The 14739-nt window shown below is 43.2% G+C and overlaps 1 protein-coding gene across 4 annotated transcripts in view; it reads right to left on the bottom strand.

The window, feature by feature from the left end:
• Positions 1-14739, bottom strand: part of Nphp1 (nephrocystin 1) — a 49643-nt gene that overhangs the window by 33897 nt on the left and 1007 nt on the right. For all 4 annotated transcript variants that reach the window (XM_021183855.1, XM_021183849.2, XM_021183845.1 and 1 more), the window contains exons 2-4: positions 5885-5958; positions 4941-5001; positions 3131-3255 (exon numbers count right to left, since the gene is read on the bottom strand). In XM_021183855.1, coding sequence (XP_021039514.1) covers positions 3131-3255; positions 4941-5001; positions 5885-5958 — 260 coding nt within the window. The remainder of the gene's footprint in view (positions 1-3130; positions 3256-4940; positions 5002-5884; positions 5959-14739) is intronic.

The following is a 14739-nucleotide window of genomic DNA, read 5'->3' on the forward strand; positions in this document are numbered from 1 at the left end:
AGCAGAGAAGGCCTGCATGGACAAGAGCAGCTCTACATTTGGAGCTGGAAGTGGAAGGAAGCAGGAAAGTTTGGCTGACAGTTTTCACCCACAGGCTGAGCTCATGGGTGGGAGGCACTGAGGGTGGAGGAGCCGGAGTGGTCCCTGCGCAAACTGCTCAAGCATCTTATTCGGTGCAGACAGCATGGGCACAGGTTTCAATTCTGCCTCTGCTCATCCCTCCTTGAATAAACTCGGGTAGATTAGCTGGTCTGTGTTTGCAGTGCTGGGAATGGAACTGGAGGCAAACGCCCTACTACTGAGCCATCACCCCAGTCCATGGCCAAACTGTGGCCGCAGCCTCCCAAGTGTGCGATTAGAGACATGTACCACCACACTCATAAAAAAGCCATAATCATCTCTCAAAAGAAAAGAAAAAAGAGGGGAGGGGAGCGGAGAGGGGAGGAGCTATGACTCCTGTCTGCTGACCCACTGGTGAGCTGTCCTTGTTTCTGCTGCTCCTTTGTTCCCTTTCTTGGGTTTTCTCTGGCCCCTTCCTTTCTCCTTTGGCTCCTTAAGCTGGAAGCTCTAATCTTTTCTCAATCTTCCTTCCAAATTACTCATTCAAACCTATACACTTTCCCCTAAGCACCACTTTGGCTATAACTCACAAGTTATATTCATTTTCTTATTCATAACATGTTCTGTCAGTGCAGTATTTTCTTTGACTCATAAGTTATACAAAAGTGTATGATTTAATTTGCAAACACTAGTGATTTCTATTTTTTATTATTGAATTTTAATGTAATTCCAAAATTTCAAACAATATACATGACACAGATTCAAATTTTAGAAACACACTGACAAGTATTTTGTGGCTTCTGCAGTTCCTTTAATTAACAATTGATGTCACATGTGCACTGCCCTTGAAAATCAGCACACTGTGTCCTTGTGCACAGAGATCCATACAGTCTACACAATGTCATTAGTCAAGGTTGCTGAGCACCAGGACTGATTGACTGACCCACAGGCCTGGCAACTCTAGCTTTATACACTTGAATCTGTTGTTGGGATTATATTTCCCCTAGTGAACTCACTCTTCTATAAATATAAAATGTTCTCGTTATGTAGTAAACACTTCTGGCCTAAATATCTACTTTGCCTGTTAAAGTAACTGCCATACTTGGCTTTTGTTAGCATTTGCATATAATATATTTTCTAATCTCTTACTTTGAAGTTATCTATAAGTTGTCACTAATGTATAACTCTTATAAGCAATATGCATATTTGGGTCTACAAAAACAAACAAACAAACCCAAACCCCAAGGCAACCTGACAATCACTCTCTTTTAAGCAGAATGCTAGTCCACTTATCTTTGACGTAGTCGTCTCAGTGATGACATCACAGCACGTCATCTTTAGTTTACTTCTGTCTCATGTGCTACTTTTGTTGTTTCCCTTCTTTTCTTTTAAAAATTTTGTTTACTGAGTAATTTTTAGCATTCCAGCTTGCTGTTTGTAAAGTTTTCTTAGTTATGCATTTATAATAGACTACCTGCTTATATTGCTCATTTACCTCCCTTAAGTTTTATTTTGTTTTGGCATGTCTAGTCATTTTTTATTAGATCCTGTGATGGGCATATTTATACACGGGATCATATTGTGTTCTTACAGTGCTGATATGTTTAGTGTTATACAGCATTAGCCCAGGATGTCCTGGAACTCCCTCTGTAGACCAGGCTGGGCCTTAAACTCAGAGGTCCACCTGCCCCTGCCTCTGGAGTGCTGTGCACAACCATTGCCTGGTTCTTGTTACAGTTCTTTACTCTAGGATTTAAGTCTGAATTTTTCCAGCTTTATAATCTGTTAAGCTCTCAGATTCTTCTTCTCTTCCTTCTCCTCTTCCTCTTCCTCCTTTTTTTTTCTTTTAGTCAGGGTTTCTCTACATAACCCTGACTACTGGGCTGGAACACTTACATAGTGGAACATGTAAACCACGTCAGCCTCAAACTCACAGAGCTGTCTCTGCCTTCAAAGTGTTGAGATTAAAGGCGTGCACTACTAAACCTAGTGTTCTCAGTTCTTAGTAAAGGCCTTCTATTCGGTCTTTGGAATCATGTCCTAGGCAGCCCAAGCACACACCAGACTTCTGTACTTGTCTTTCTTCAGTCCTTTCACTCTGAGGTACCAGGACTCAGTCCCAGTGGACTTAGCAATTCTAAAATTTGATCTCTGGCACCTCAGCCCAGTAAGGCTGGTTGCTTGCTTAGAGTCCATTTCATCCCTAGGAAACAGGCAAAAGCCAGGACTCACTTTGAATATCTCCAGTGTATGCAGGATGTTAGTCCAGCGTTGTGCAATGTCTTCCAAGAGCCTAACCCCCTCATCCCCCCATCTTATAGTTGTTTCTAATGGGAGCAGAAACACAACACTGGCTACTCTGTCATTCTTAATACTAAACATCAGAAAAATCCCAGAGTGTTTGCATGTATACTACCCATCAGCATCCTACCCAGAGTTCAGAGTAAAAGGCTGAAGACCAAGCTGGGCATGGTGGCACACACCCACAATTCCTGCCCCGAGGCTGCTGAGGGGGGAGAACTACACATCCAAGCCCAGCCTGAACTACACAGCAAGACCCTGTCTAAACAAGCAGAACACCATTTGAAGAGTCTCAATAATTGATCTTTCTCTCTCCAGAAACTGGATTTATTCATAACTACAGGGGGTTTGCTCTATAATTTGAAAAAACTATTATTAATGTTCTTTCTAGCAACAACAAAATAAAGTGCATGTTTCTGCTTTCAATGTTCCCACATTTATGTCCTTTGAAAGAGGAAATGATGTTCGTGGACAGCTCAAATCACTTCTTTTGTGATTCGCTTCCAAGGCAGCATGTGTATTTTCTATCTCTGGTTTATTAGCTCTTCAGATCTCTAGTCTATTGCCCCTGCTAGAGTATGGTCTGAGAGCAGAGACTACAATGCCTCTTTACGCCTCTCACAGGAGCTAACACATTTTGGGATCCACAAGAAATGCCCACGAATTGCCTGTACTTTTCTTGACATTTCCGGTCACACTGCGGGTATGTCTCTATTCTGAACCAAGTTTCAAAGGTGCTGCCACAGGTTGAGGGAAGAAGGGAGCTTACTTGAGAGCGTCTTTCCTGCTGATGCTCACGGCAAGCTCCTGCAGCTGGCAGGCTAGCTTCTCTAGAAGGCTGTGTTCCTCCTCCTTCCTCTGCTCATAGTTCCCCACAGGTGCAGCTTCATCAGCCTGTGGGCGAATAGGCAGCTGTTTCACTGGGAAATCTACCCCAGATTCCATAAATGTATTTAATGTAAAAGGATAACATGAGGGCCGGAGAGATGGCGCAGTGACCAAGAGTGCTTACTGCTCCAGTGGAAGACACAGGCTAGATTCTCAGCACGTAGGAGACAGCTCACTATAACTCCAGTTTTAAGGGATCTAATGACTTCTTCTGGTCCCTGAGGGCACTGCAGGCATGAGGGGCTCGTAGAATCAGACAGGCATACATTCACACCCATAAAAATAAATTTAAAAAAATAAAAGAAGCCAGGTATTGTGGTGCACACTTTTAATCCCAGCACTCAGGAGGCAGAGGCAGGTGGATCACTGTGAGTTTGAGGGCACTCTGGTCTATATAGGACAGCCAGAGCTACAGAGTAAGATTCTGTCTTAAACAAACAAAACAAAACTAAGAAATATGTGTAAAAACAATAATGTTGTAAGGAAACATTAATTACCAATGTGAGAATACATTTACCTTGGAGAGTTTATAGTTCACTGATTCAGAATTCAATGCAAATGAAAAATTTGAATTTCCTTGTTTCTTTATTATACATTACAGATCCCTAAACCTGTATGGGACAGGTTTATGTAGTAAAATTTTAGGCAGCCCAAAAGATAAGGAAGGTTTGTTCCTAAATTCCAGCATTTACTGGTGGGACAAGGTCCCCAAACCCCTTGAAAGCATCCTCTTGTTGTCCTTGGAAGAGGAACTATTAGGTTTTCATTGCTCCGAAGGGGCCAGCCTGCCTCTGACACAGAAGAGCCCAATGTCACTGGAGAGGTTCGAGCTAGATAGCTGCTCAAGTGCAGGATCAAGCATTCAGAATTGGTGGTCCCCACTGTAAATGCCCCGAGGGGCTTTAGCCATGGCCACCACGGAAATTCCTGTTCATCTCACGTCTGCAGTCACTGATAGGAGAGTTACTGTGGGAGCAAAAGCCTCTTCACCAGGTCTTCTCTCCCCATACATTTTAAATCTAAATCTACACTGTAACACACAAGTAATCTAATGCAGAAGAAAGGGGAAAAAAAACCAAAAAAACAAATTGTTCCCAGGTTTCCTGAACTGGTGGTGCTGGGTAAAGCAAGAGTCTCAGTATCTGAGATCCCAGCTGCTCTGCTCTCCAGTAAAGCTCCATCATAAAGCTATCGGGCAAGGGTGGTGGCTGATTCTGGCTGTCCACTTGACACGCCTGGCAATGGGACTCTCCACAGAAGAACTGCCTCCATCAGACTGGCCTGTTGGCATGCCTGTGGGACATTTTCTTGACTGTTAATTATGTCAGAGGCCCAGCCCTAGGCAGGTGGGCCTGTGGAGAAGGCAGGCAGCTGGATGTGAGCCTGAGAGCTGACGATGGGCGCAGCCCTGTGGGGTTTGCTTCAGTTTTTGTCTCTAGGCTTCTGCCTTGAGCTCCTTCGCTGGCTTTCCTTGGTGATGCCTGTGTTCTGTAAGCAAAGTAACTTTCCTCCTTGAAGTTGCCTTTGGTCATGGCGTTTATCATAGCAACAGAAGCAAATGAAAACAGCAATCCACAGCCGGCTGTGGCTGGACATCACCCCTGATGCAAACCCAGGCTCTTGGCAGCTGAAAATCATCCCCACGTAAAGCATTTGCGTCAAAGGAGATTTTGGTGATTCATCATACTTACTTTGTTTAATTTTTGAAGGGTGTTTTTATTTTCATCTACTGCCTGTTTTAACTGGATACATCTAAAATTTGAAAAGATAAAGTATAGGTCAGTTCTCTATTGTCAGAACTAGGCACTACTTTTTATCAAATCATCCACAGTTTCTTGAGTGGCAAGGTTAATTGTTCACCTAGAGAACAGTTGGTCACATGAAGACAGCTGAAAAGTGACTATCCTGAGCAGGGACAAATGGCTTTTAGAGATTTGTGACCAGGTCTTCAAATCTGGGCTCTGCTGGCCAAGACACTAGGGTGATTCTGCCTCAGCCATGGAGGTTGACCCTGAGCAGTGTTTACAGTTACTGTCATGAAAACAGCAAGTCCACAACTGTCCGGTGCAGTGTGCTTTCTTCTAGATCTGTGCTACATCTACAGGAAACTTTTAGCATCATCAGACTGCAGCTAAGCGCCCGCTCTCCCTTCAGAGAACTCAGATTTCTCAGTTGCCCTAAAACATTTGTGTCGTCTTCCCGCTTTAATGTCTAATTTGATTGTCTCATTTATGTCAGCAGGCATCTCACAGTGTTATTGTGAAGATGAAGACAAAGTTTGCAGAGTCCAGGCACGAGTCTTAGCACAGAGAACAAACTGAGAGCAGGCTCCAGTCCGTCCCTGTCCCTGTCTCTGTCCCTGTCCCCGTCCCCCGCAAGGCTCTGCTCTCGCTCTCCTTCCGATTGGACTGGGTAGAAAGTGGTGTTTTAAACACATATGGAGACATTTACTCACTGATCCTTCCACATTACTCTCCATTACTATTTCATTTTGGGGGAAAGGAAAAGAGTAAGACGGAGAGGGTGAGAGTGAGAGAGTGAGCAAGCAAGAGGGGGTGGGGGAAACTTGCTATACAACATTTAAATAGCACCCGCTGAACTAGCCCCTGGACAGGCAGGCGGGCAGCGTACTTACCTTTGGTAAATATCTCTCCTTTTACTTGGTTCCAGAGCACCTGTTAGTTGGCTTTCAGTCACCAAACTATCAACCTACAGCAGATGGAGAAGTTTAAAACATTGTATAAACTGCCATGTTGCCTTGAGAAACAGAACTTTACTAATTTCCCACAATAGATAATAAAGTTTTGAACATGAGCATACAATAAAGTGGAATTTTATAGTAAATGCCACACCTGGATCCTACCATTAGCATCTTATAATGCCTGTTTATCTATCCAGGTCTTTTTCCCCATGAAAACCATCAATAAGTGTATTCCCTCAAATCATACACCACTGGCTTCACTAGCTAGAGTGCTCTGTTAAGGTCCCAGGTACATCTGTACAACCCTGAGGCGCATGTTTATTGTACTTTAACAGACGGATTCGCTTCATAACCCCGAACCTTACCAAGATGTAGGAAACTGCCCCACAAATGACTTTACTCCCTTCCTAATAAATCCATGCTCCATTTCTCCTGAGATAAAACCAGCTCATTTTTTTCACTACAAGTGAGTTTTTCCCACTCACGGGGGCTGAAGGGACTGGCTGGCATGACTCTGTGTAAGCTCTCCTGTGCCCCATGCTTTTGAGGGATTTCATCCTGTGTGGCTTGGTTTATTCTTCACTACAGATGTGCCAGCACTTTCCTTTGACTAGTGTTTTATGGGCACTCTCCTTACCTCTGTTAAGCTCCCACAGAGGCACACATTCTATGGCTTCTCTATAGAGAGTGCGGAAAAGGCAGTGAGTGGGAGAGGAGAGGTCAACTCTCACCAGCTTCCTCTTCACTCTTGCAGTTTGGTGCCCACAAAAAATGCTATTAAAATTCACCCCCAGGGCAGAGCCATCCATCCAAGGTCCAAGTGAAAGACGATTCCTTGGTCCACAGATGCCAATATGAATATCTTCAGGTATGGGCACTGGCAAAACTAGCTAATAGTATCACCATGTCCTTTCCAGATATGGCATTAAAGGGCTTCTCACACCTCATCAAGGAGACTTTCTTTACAATGGACAATTACAGGAAACCACAACAGATCAAAGTGGCAGAGTTGTGGAGCCCAGTCCCAGCTGATACATCTACAACAAACTGCACCTAAGGCTCAGGCATCACTGCAGAAGAGGGGATGGAACGATTGTAAGAGCCAAGGAACGGGAAGCTTGCTGTGGGATTGTCTCCTAGAAATCTGAGAGAAGCCAGACTGATAAAAGTCTCACCAATACGGCTGCCCAACAAGACTTGAACAACCCGGCGTCCCCAATAGACATGCTAGTGTGAAAGAGATAGAGCTTAGAGACTGGCCTAGACAGAGAAATGCGGACAACTAAGGAAGGCTGAGAGCAGGGGAAATAGCCTTCCCCAGCGAAGAGCACACCAAATGGTTAACCAATAGCAAATGGTCAGCCCTGAAAACATACGTGAGAGTAACGTTATACAGACGGAGCAGGAGCAGGCTGTATTTATATATTTAGGAATATACACACACCAACAACACTGATTAAAGAAAAAGAGGCAAGGAAAGAGAGTGGGGCTGGGCTGAGAGTGAGGAGGGAGTAGCAGTAGCACATCTCAGGATCTGGAAGGAAAGGGAAAGATAATTAAGAAATAAAAAAGAGAGCTCCTGAGTCAATCTGTCTCCAGATCAAATAATCCTGAAAACAATAACTGATAAGTTTCCCTGCTGTACTGGCTGGTCTTGTGTGTCAACTTGACACAAGCTGGAGTTATCACAGAGAAAGGAACTTCATTTGAGGAAACGCCTCCATGAGATCCAGCTGAAAGGCATTTTCTTAATTAGTGATCAAGAAGGGAGGGCCCATTGTAGGTGATGCCATCTCTGGGCTGGTAGTCTTGGTTCTATAAGAGAGCAGGCTGAGCAAGCCAGGGGAAGCAAGCCAGTAAGGAACATCCCTCCATGGCCTCTGCATCAGCTCCTGCTTCCTGACCTGCTTGAGTTCCAGTCCTGACTTCTTTCAGTGATGAACAGCAGTATGGAAGTGTAAGCTGAATAAACCCTTTCCTTCCCAACTTGTTTCTTGGTCATGATGTTTGTGCAGGAATAGAGACCCTGACTAAGACTCTCTGACTGACTCTCTCTCTCTCTCTCTCTCTCTCTCTCTCTCTCTCTCTCTCTCTCTCCTTTCTCTCTCTCCTTTCTCTCACTGTTCTGTCTCGCCCTGACACAGTATAACCTAGGTGGGAAGCCATGTTGCATTAGACCAGAACATGCAATGCAACATAGCAAAATCCTGGGCCAAGGTCATCCCCTCAACCTATTTCAGAGGCACCCAGTCAGGTCTGGGAGCTCACTGGAGCTGTCTTCTGTCTCTTGAGACCTGCTTGGTCAAGTTTCTAGGCTTGGGAGACTTTCTATGGCTGAGAGAACTGCTAGATCAGCCAAAAACTCTGAGAACCTCCCATGGCCCTGTGGATTCTCAACCCTGGCACTGTGACAGCTGGGGTCACTTGCTTCACAGGTGTGTTTGGTCATTTTGAGGACGCTCTAAGTGACTGGATATTGACCCGTTTCTGCTTTTGTTCCTCATCCACTCCAAATTTTCTATAGAATTGAAACCAGTGACAGTAACTCTCCTTTGCCTTTAGTGCAAATCTGTCCTCAAAATACACTGGTCAAATAGCCACTGCAGGCCTAAATTCTGAATATTTTTAATATCTCAACTGATTTGAACAATTCCTCCAAGACCTCCTCCCCCATAAAACTCACAGCTCACTTAAATATTTTTCAAGGCTCTGGCTTAAAACCATGTCCAGGGCCAAAGTGCCAACTGTTTCTGCTGAGCCTTCAAGCTCACATCTTCACAGATTGTTCCTGAGGTAACAAAGAATCCTTTGCCTTATACTCCCCTCCTCCTGTGTGTCTGCCTAGCTAAGCCTGGAAAATCCTGTTTGTATCTTTAACAGCTAAGAGGGTGTCTCAGTCAGGGTTTCTATTCCTGCACAAAAAATCATGACCAAGGAGCAAGTTGGGGAGGAGAGGGTTTATTCAGCTTACACTTCCACACTGCTGTTCATCACCAAGGGAAGTCAGGACTGGAACTCACACAGGGTAGAAATCTGGAGGCAGGAGCTAATGCAGAAGCCATGGAGGGATGCTGCTTACTGGATTGCTTCCCCTGGCTTCCTCAGCTTGCTTTATAGAACCCAAGATTACTAGCTCAGAGATGGCACCACCCACAATAGGCCCTCCACCCTTGATCACTAATTAAGAAAATGCCTTACAGCTGGATCTCAAGGAGGCGTTTTCTCTAGGGAGGCTCCTTTCTCTGTGATAACTCCAGTTTGTGTCAAGTTGACACACAAAACCAGCCAGTACAGAGATAAAAGGCCCCCAGTTGTCTGTGCTATCTGCAGACACACACAAACTGCTTATGGCTCTGTACATCATTGGTTCAGTCTTACTAAGACTCAAATGTGGTAGGATTGACTTTTGTTTCATACTGTTCTACTCTACTAAGAATTGTGGCTCTGGAGATGGAACTTGGCTGATCTTCTCCAGGCCCAAGTTTTGTTTTGTTTTTTACTTTTCTTTTTAATTTCCTCCAAAGTCTCTGTTCTGGTCAGGCTGGCCACGTGGGGAAAATAGCAATTACTCTGCCCTTGATGTCTGCTGGTACTCAGTTCTTCCTCTTTGGGAAAGCTAATTCCAGGGTCCACATCTACCACCCAAGTGCTGCCATCAATAAAGGAGGCTGCCAGGTATTCTGTCATCTCATGCTTTGGACGCTGCTGGGACATGGTTTTGTATCTGTAGAGTCAAAAAATGATATTATTAAATGAATAATAAGGTTTTATTATGAGTGATAGATACACAAGGCTTTAGATTCTTCAGGAGATGACTTAGACAAGAAGTCTCTATCCTACCTGGGCTTATCTGTATGCTTTGAGACTATGGTCTCTACCCAGATAGAGAGCTCCAGGGCCAGTGCCTGCACTCTTACCTTGAAGCCTACAAGGTATACAGGGTTTGGCATTGAGGCTTGTAAATGTTTTCTTAAATTCCAAAAGCCAGTATCTGTAAAAACTCATTTAATTTGGTTATATTGGCTTACAAATGTAAACAAGCAATTTATTTTTAAATAGAATGAAGTTAAGAAATGTACTTAGTGTGGTTGGTATGTGGTGACCTAGAGGTCTGCCCCCTGACAACAGGAGCACAGCAGGCCTCTGTTACTTCAGTCCCTGTTGCATGTAAATTGTCTATTAGAGATTTGACATGACTGCTTGCATCCGTTGGTTGAGTGTGTGGAATGAGAGTGTAGAAGGTTTTAAAGGGTTTCGTAAATAAGGTTACCTCTAGGAAACAAAAAAATGAGCCACGTACTCTTGACATGGCAGGTACTGACCAGAGTAGCAACTTAGCACTTTCTACTAGGGGAAGCAAGGCATCATTGTCTCTGGGAATATTTCTAAATTGGAAACTGAAAATAATTTCTTCAAGGGGGGGGTAGGCTTTAAATTGTCTCTTTTGCAGCCTGATAGTTACTATATAATCTTGGAATACAGCTATAACAATTTTGTGTTAACAAAAATATGAAGTCATACTTTAATACTAAATATGAGCGTTTGAGGTAATAGTCTCAATTTTTAAAATTTCAGCGTAGCAAACTACTTTTAACCAAAAATTGTGTTTTACTTGTGATCTTTTTGTTCATTAAATAATAATGGACATTGTTAATGTTTGAAACAAACATACAAAGGTCATCATATCTGAGTGCAAGGAGAATCACTTAGACATCTTCTCTTCAGACTCCTTCCTTGAACACTGACTTCTTTTACAAGGCCTCCAGGTGCCTATTCCTTCCACAGTCACCTTACCCTTCTACACTGGTACATGCTCCAGGAAGTTGCACAAAACCGGCTGTTATATCGATCATATTAATCTTCGTGTAAAAGTTTTCCTTTGTAACTCTGATTCTTAATGTTCCTTACAAAGTTCTCCAGTTATTATTTCTTGATTTATGTTCTGTATCTTTGCCATCTGTTAAATTTTATCATGGCCCCTTGGGTGGATCCTTTGCTGAGAAACTCATTGCTGCTCCCCTTTCTGTCAGCCTTTGAAGCGATTCTCAAGAGACTGATGCCCCCAAATGCCTAAAAGCAGTTCGAGTGACCTCTAAAAGGGAACGAATTCGGCCATAGGCCATCCCAATCAGCCCTCTTCCTGTGACTATGGACACTGCTTTTGAGACTCAGAACTAAGACCCCTGGACTGAAGCCTTTGCATCAATAAACCTCTCTGTCTCACCAACTCAGATCAGGGTAACCCCTTCAGGCCCTGCTGGACTCCTTGGCTGCTGCAGTGTTCCACAAGTAAGGAGGACTAGATCTGACAGCTGCTAAGGATAGGCCCTGTGCCCTCCTCAAACAGTGCCAATTCCACACCAATAAATTCTAACTGGTTAGAGATGATGCCTAGAGACAGGGGCCAGACAAAAATTCAACCACAAGCCTGCTCCTATATGGGCTTCTGGTTCTTGCCCATTCTGGTTCCTCTCTACCCCTTGATCTCTCTTTCCTTATTCTCCTCCTAGTTAAGTTGTAAGCCTGTCTTTTACATATTTTACCTATGAACTTCACCTTATACCAAGATAAAGGTCCTACAAGCTCCCCCCTCCCCATACTTCTAAGCCCACAACAGATATATTTACAAATCTGGGGATCCATCCCATAATCAGCTTCCAAACACTGACACCATTGCATACACTAGCAAGATTTTGCTGAAAGGACCCAGATATAGCTGTCTCTTGTGAGACTATGCCAGGGCCTAGCAAACACAGAAGTGGATGCTCACAGTCAGTTACTGGATGGATTACAGAGCCCCCAATGGAGGAGCTAGAGAAAGTAACCAAGGAGCTAAAGGGATCTGCAACCCTATAGGTGGAACAACAATATGAACTAGCCAGTACCCCGGAGCTTGTGTCTCTAGCTGCATATGTATCAGAAGATGGCCTAGCCGGCCATCAGTGGAAAGAGAGGCCCATTGGTCGTGCAAACTTTATATGCCTCAGTACAGGGGAACACCAGGGCCAAGAAATGGGAGTGGGTGGGTAGGGGAGGGTGTGGGGGACTTTTGGGATAGCATTGGAAATGTAAATGAAATAAATACCTAATTTTAAAAAAAAGACGTTTTGATGCTGTGGAGAAACTCTGGCTACAGGGGACCTTCATCCCTTCCATCCCAGCCCAGATACAATTTTTTCCCTTTATCCTCTATTTTCTCCTGCCCTTTCCTTTGGTAGCCCATTTTGGAGCAACAGTCCTGACAATGGGACTGACCAATCACTGTCACCCAGAATTAACTCTACGCCCACTTTCCCTCACTGACCCACTCTGTCTTTTCCGCCTCTGCGCCTCCCCTCCCCAGCCTTCTTGGTTCTACACTATAACCAAACTTCTGCTTACAGCCTTCTAATAATTAATTTCTAAGTCTCTTCAGGAATACAGGATGGCAATCCCCTGATACAGCACAGCTAGTCAAGTTAAGACTTTTCTCCGATATATGACCAGAGGACCCCTCTTCAGTGGACCCATAATTCCCTCCTCTGACAAAGACCCTGCAAGGCCTAAAACAGCTACAACACCCCTGCCCTGTATTTTTAATATTCTCTTAGATTAGGTATAATCTAACTAATAATATAACAGTATATATATATATATATATATATTCCAAAATCCAGTAATTTAGTGTGTGTGTGTGTGTGTGAGAGCGAGAGAATGAGAGAGAAAGCCTTGCTATGTAGCCTAGGCTGGCCTTGAACTGCCTAGATACCCGAATGCTGGGATTACAGGCATGTGCCATCATCGTGCCCAACTAAGTTATTTTTATAATGTCCTTCTGAAGCTTCCCCTGGCTTTCTCACTGTCTCCGTAAATTTAAAATTAGGCCCAGAACTCCATGTTAAGAGTCCACTAAACTCTGTGAAGTCAGGATTCCACCACTGCATGTGTCTTCTTCCAGAATATAGTAGTTGCTTCTTTTTTTTTTTTTAAATTACTGTGATTCAAATATAAAGTTGTCTACATATTTATTTGCCAGATCTTTTGTACTTTAAAATTTTTAAATTATGTTTCAGTTGATAAAAAACAAAAAACAAAAAACAGAACATTGTCAGAACACAGTCCAAGAATGGAGTCATGTGAGGAGAATTCTGAGTGCTTGTGAGAAAACTCAAACAAGACACTCTTAACAGTTTCTTCAAAATATGCAATTGTTCTTGGAATGTGTTTTTATGCTCTTCCCAGGTGTAACAGATAGAAGTGAGTTTATTTCAGCTGTGTTATTCAAATACCTCTATGGAAACAAGTCTTTGCTATATGAGGTCTGTCCTTTTGATTGTATACCGCTTGAACTCATGAGACCTTCACTCATTGAGTCTTCTTTATCCACAGAGTATAAATTGTGTGATGCTCCAAATAAAGCTGGCTAGTGCAGGAGACTGTCATCCCCCTCATATATTGGCTCCACCCCCCTAGATCCCACCACCTCAATGTAGAAACAGTACATATTTAAGGATGATGTTTGAATACAAGTAAGCATATTTAATTATTTAAATCCAGGTTAGTCATATCTAGCTTCTCAAAAGTATCACTTATTTATAGTGAAAACACACAAAATTTTGTATTTTTGAAACAAAAATCCCAAACTGGATAACATATAAACACCAGGAAATCAATATCTCTCTCTCTCTCTCTCTCTCTCTCTCTCTCTCTCTCTTGGTTTTTCAAGACAGGGTTTCTCTGTGTAGCCCTGGCTGTCCTGGAACTCACTTTGTAGACCAGGCTGGCCTCCAACTCAGAAATCTGCCTGCCTCTGCCTCCCAAGTGCTGGGATTAAAGGCATGTGCCACCATGCCTGGCCTAGGAAATCTCTTAATCTGTTAAAGATTATTAAATAAGTTATTTAGTGAAAAAATATGTGGTGCTAGATCACATACTTAAAAAGTAAACTAGCTGGGCATGGTGGTCCATGCCTTTAATGCCAGCAAGCAGGAGGATCTCTGTGAGCTCAAGGCCAAACTGGTCCACTTATTAAGTGCAAGACTAGTCAGAGCTACATAGTTGGAGCCTGTCTAAAATAAATTAAGAATTTCAGAAAAACAAATGAACAATCCAGTAACAGCTATTTGTTACCTCTTTTATTTTTTGAGATTATAATTACATAATTTTCCCTGTGGCTATGTTTAAGAGTAATAGGAATTCAGTGTCTTGAGAAAAAAAAACACATAAAGGCAAACAAGAACCATTGGCAGTTTGCTGTACACTCTAGCCCGCCCTGATTTCCCACTACGTCTTTTTATATACACGATGTAAAACAAATATTATTGAAATAGTATGTATTGCACTTTGCATTCTTTTATATGTATATGAATACTTTGCCTGCCTGCATGTCTGTACATTACATGCTGGCCTGGTGCCCGGAGGCCAGAATCAGGCATCAGAGCCCCAAGAGATAGACAACTGTAAGCCACCATATGGGTGCTGGGAACTGTACTAGTGACCTCTGGAAGAGAAGCCAGTGCTCTCAACCACGGAGCCACGTCCTTACACACCTTTTCTAACTTGATGTCTTACCACAATTCTTTACCCCCTAACACCAAAAGCTCTAGCAAAAATCTCTTCATAGTACCATCAGATTCCATCAGATGATACTGGTAGGTAAGGAATTACAAATGACATCACCTAGGAAAACCACTGCCCTGTCTTGGTAGCTGTGTCTCCTGACAGTCCTTTGTGGTTAAACACTCTTGAAGCTGCAGTTACATTGTTCCTGTTAGAACTTAGGAGGCAAGAACACTCAGTTGTCACACTTG

The sequence above is a fragment of the Mus caroli genome, chromosome 2 (genome assembly GCF_900094665.2).
Source record: "Mus caroli chromosome 2, CAROLI_EIJ_v1.1, whole genome shotgun sequence".
Classification (NCBI taxonomy): Eukaryota; Metazoa; Chordata; class Mammalia; order Rodentia; family Muridae; genus Mus; species Mus caroli.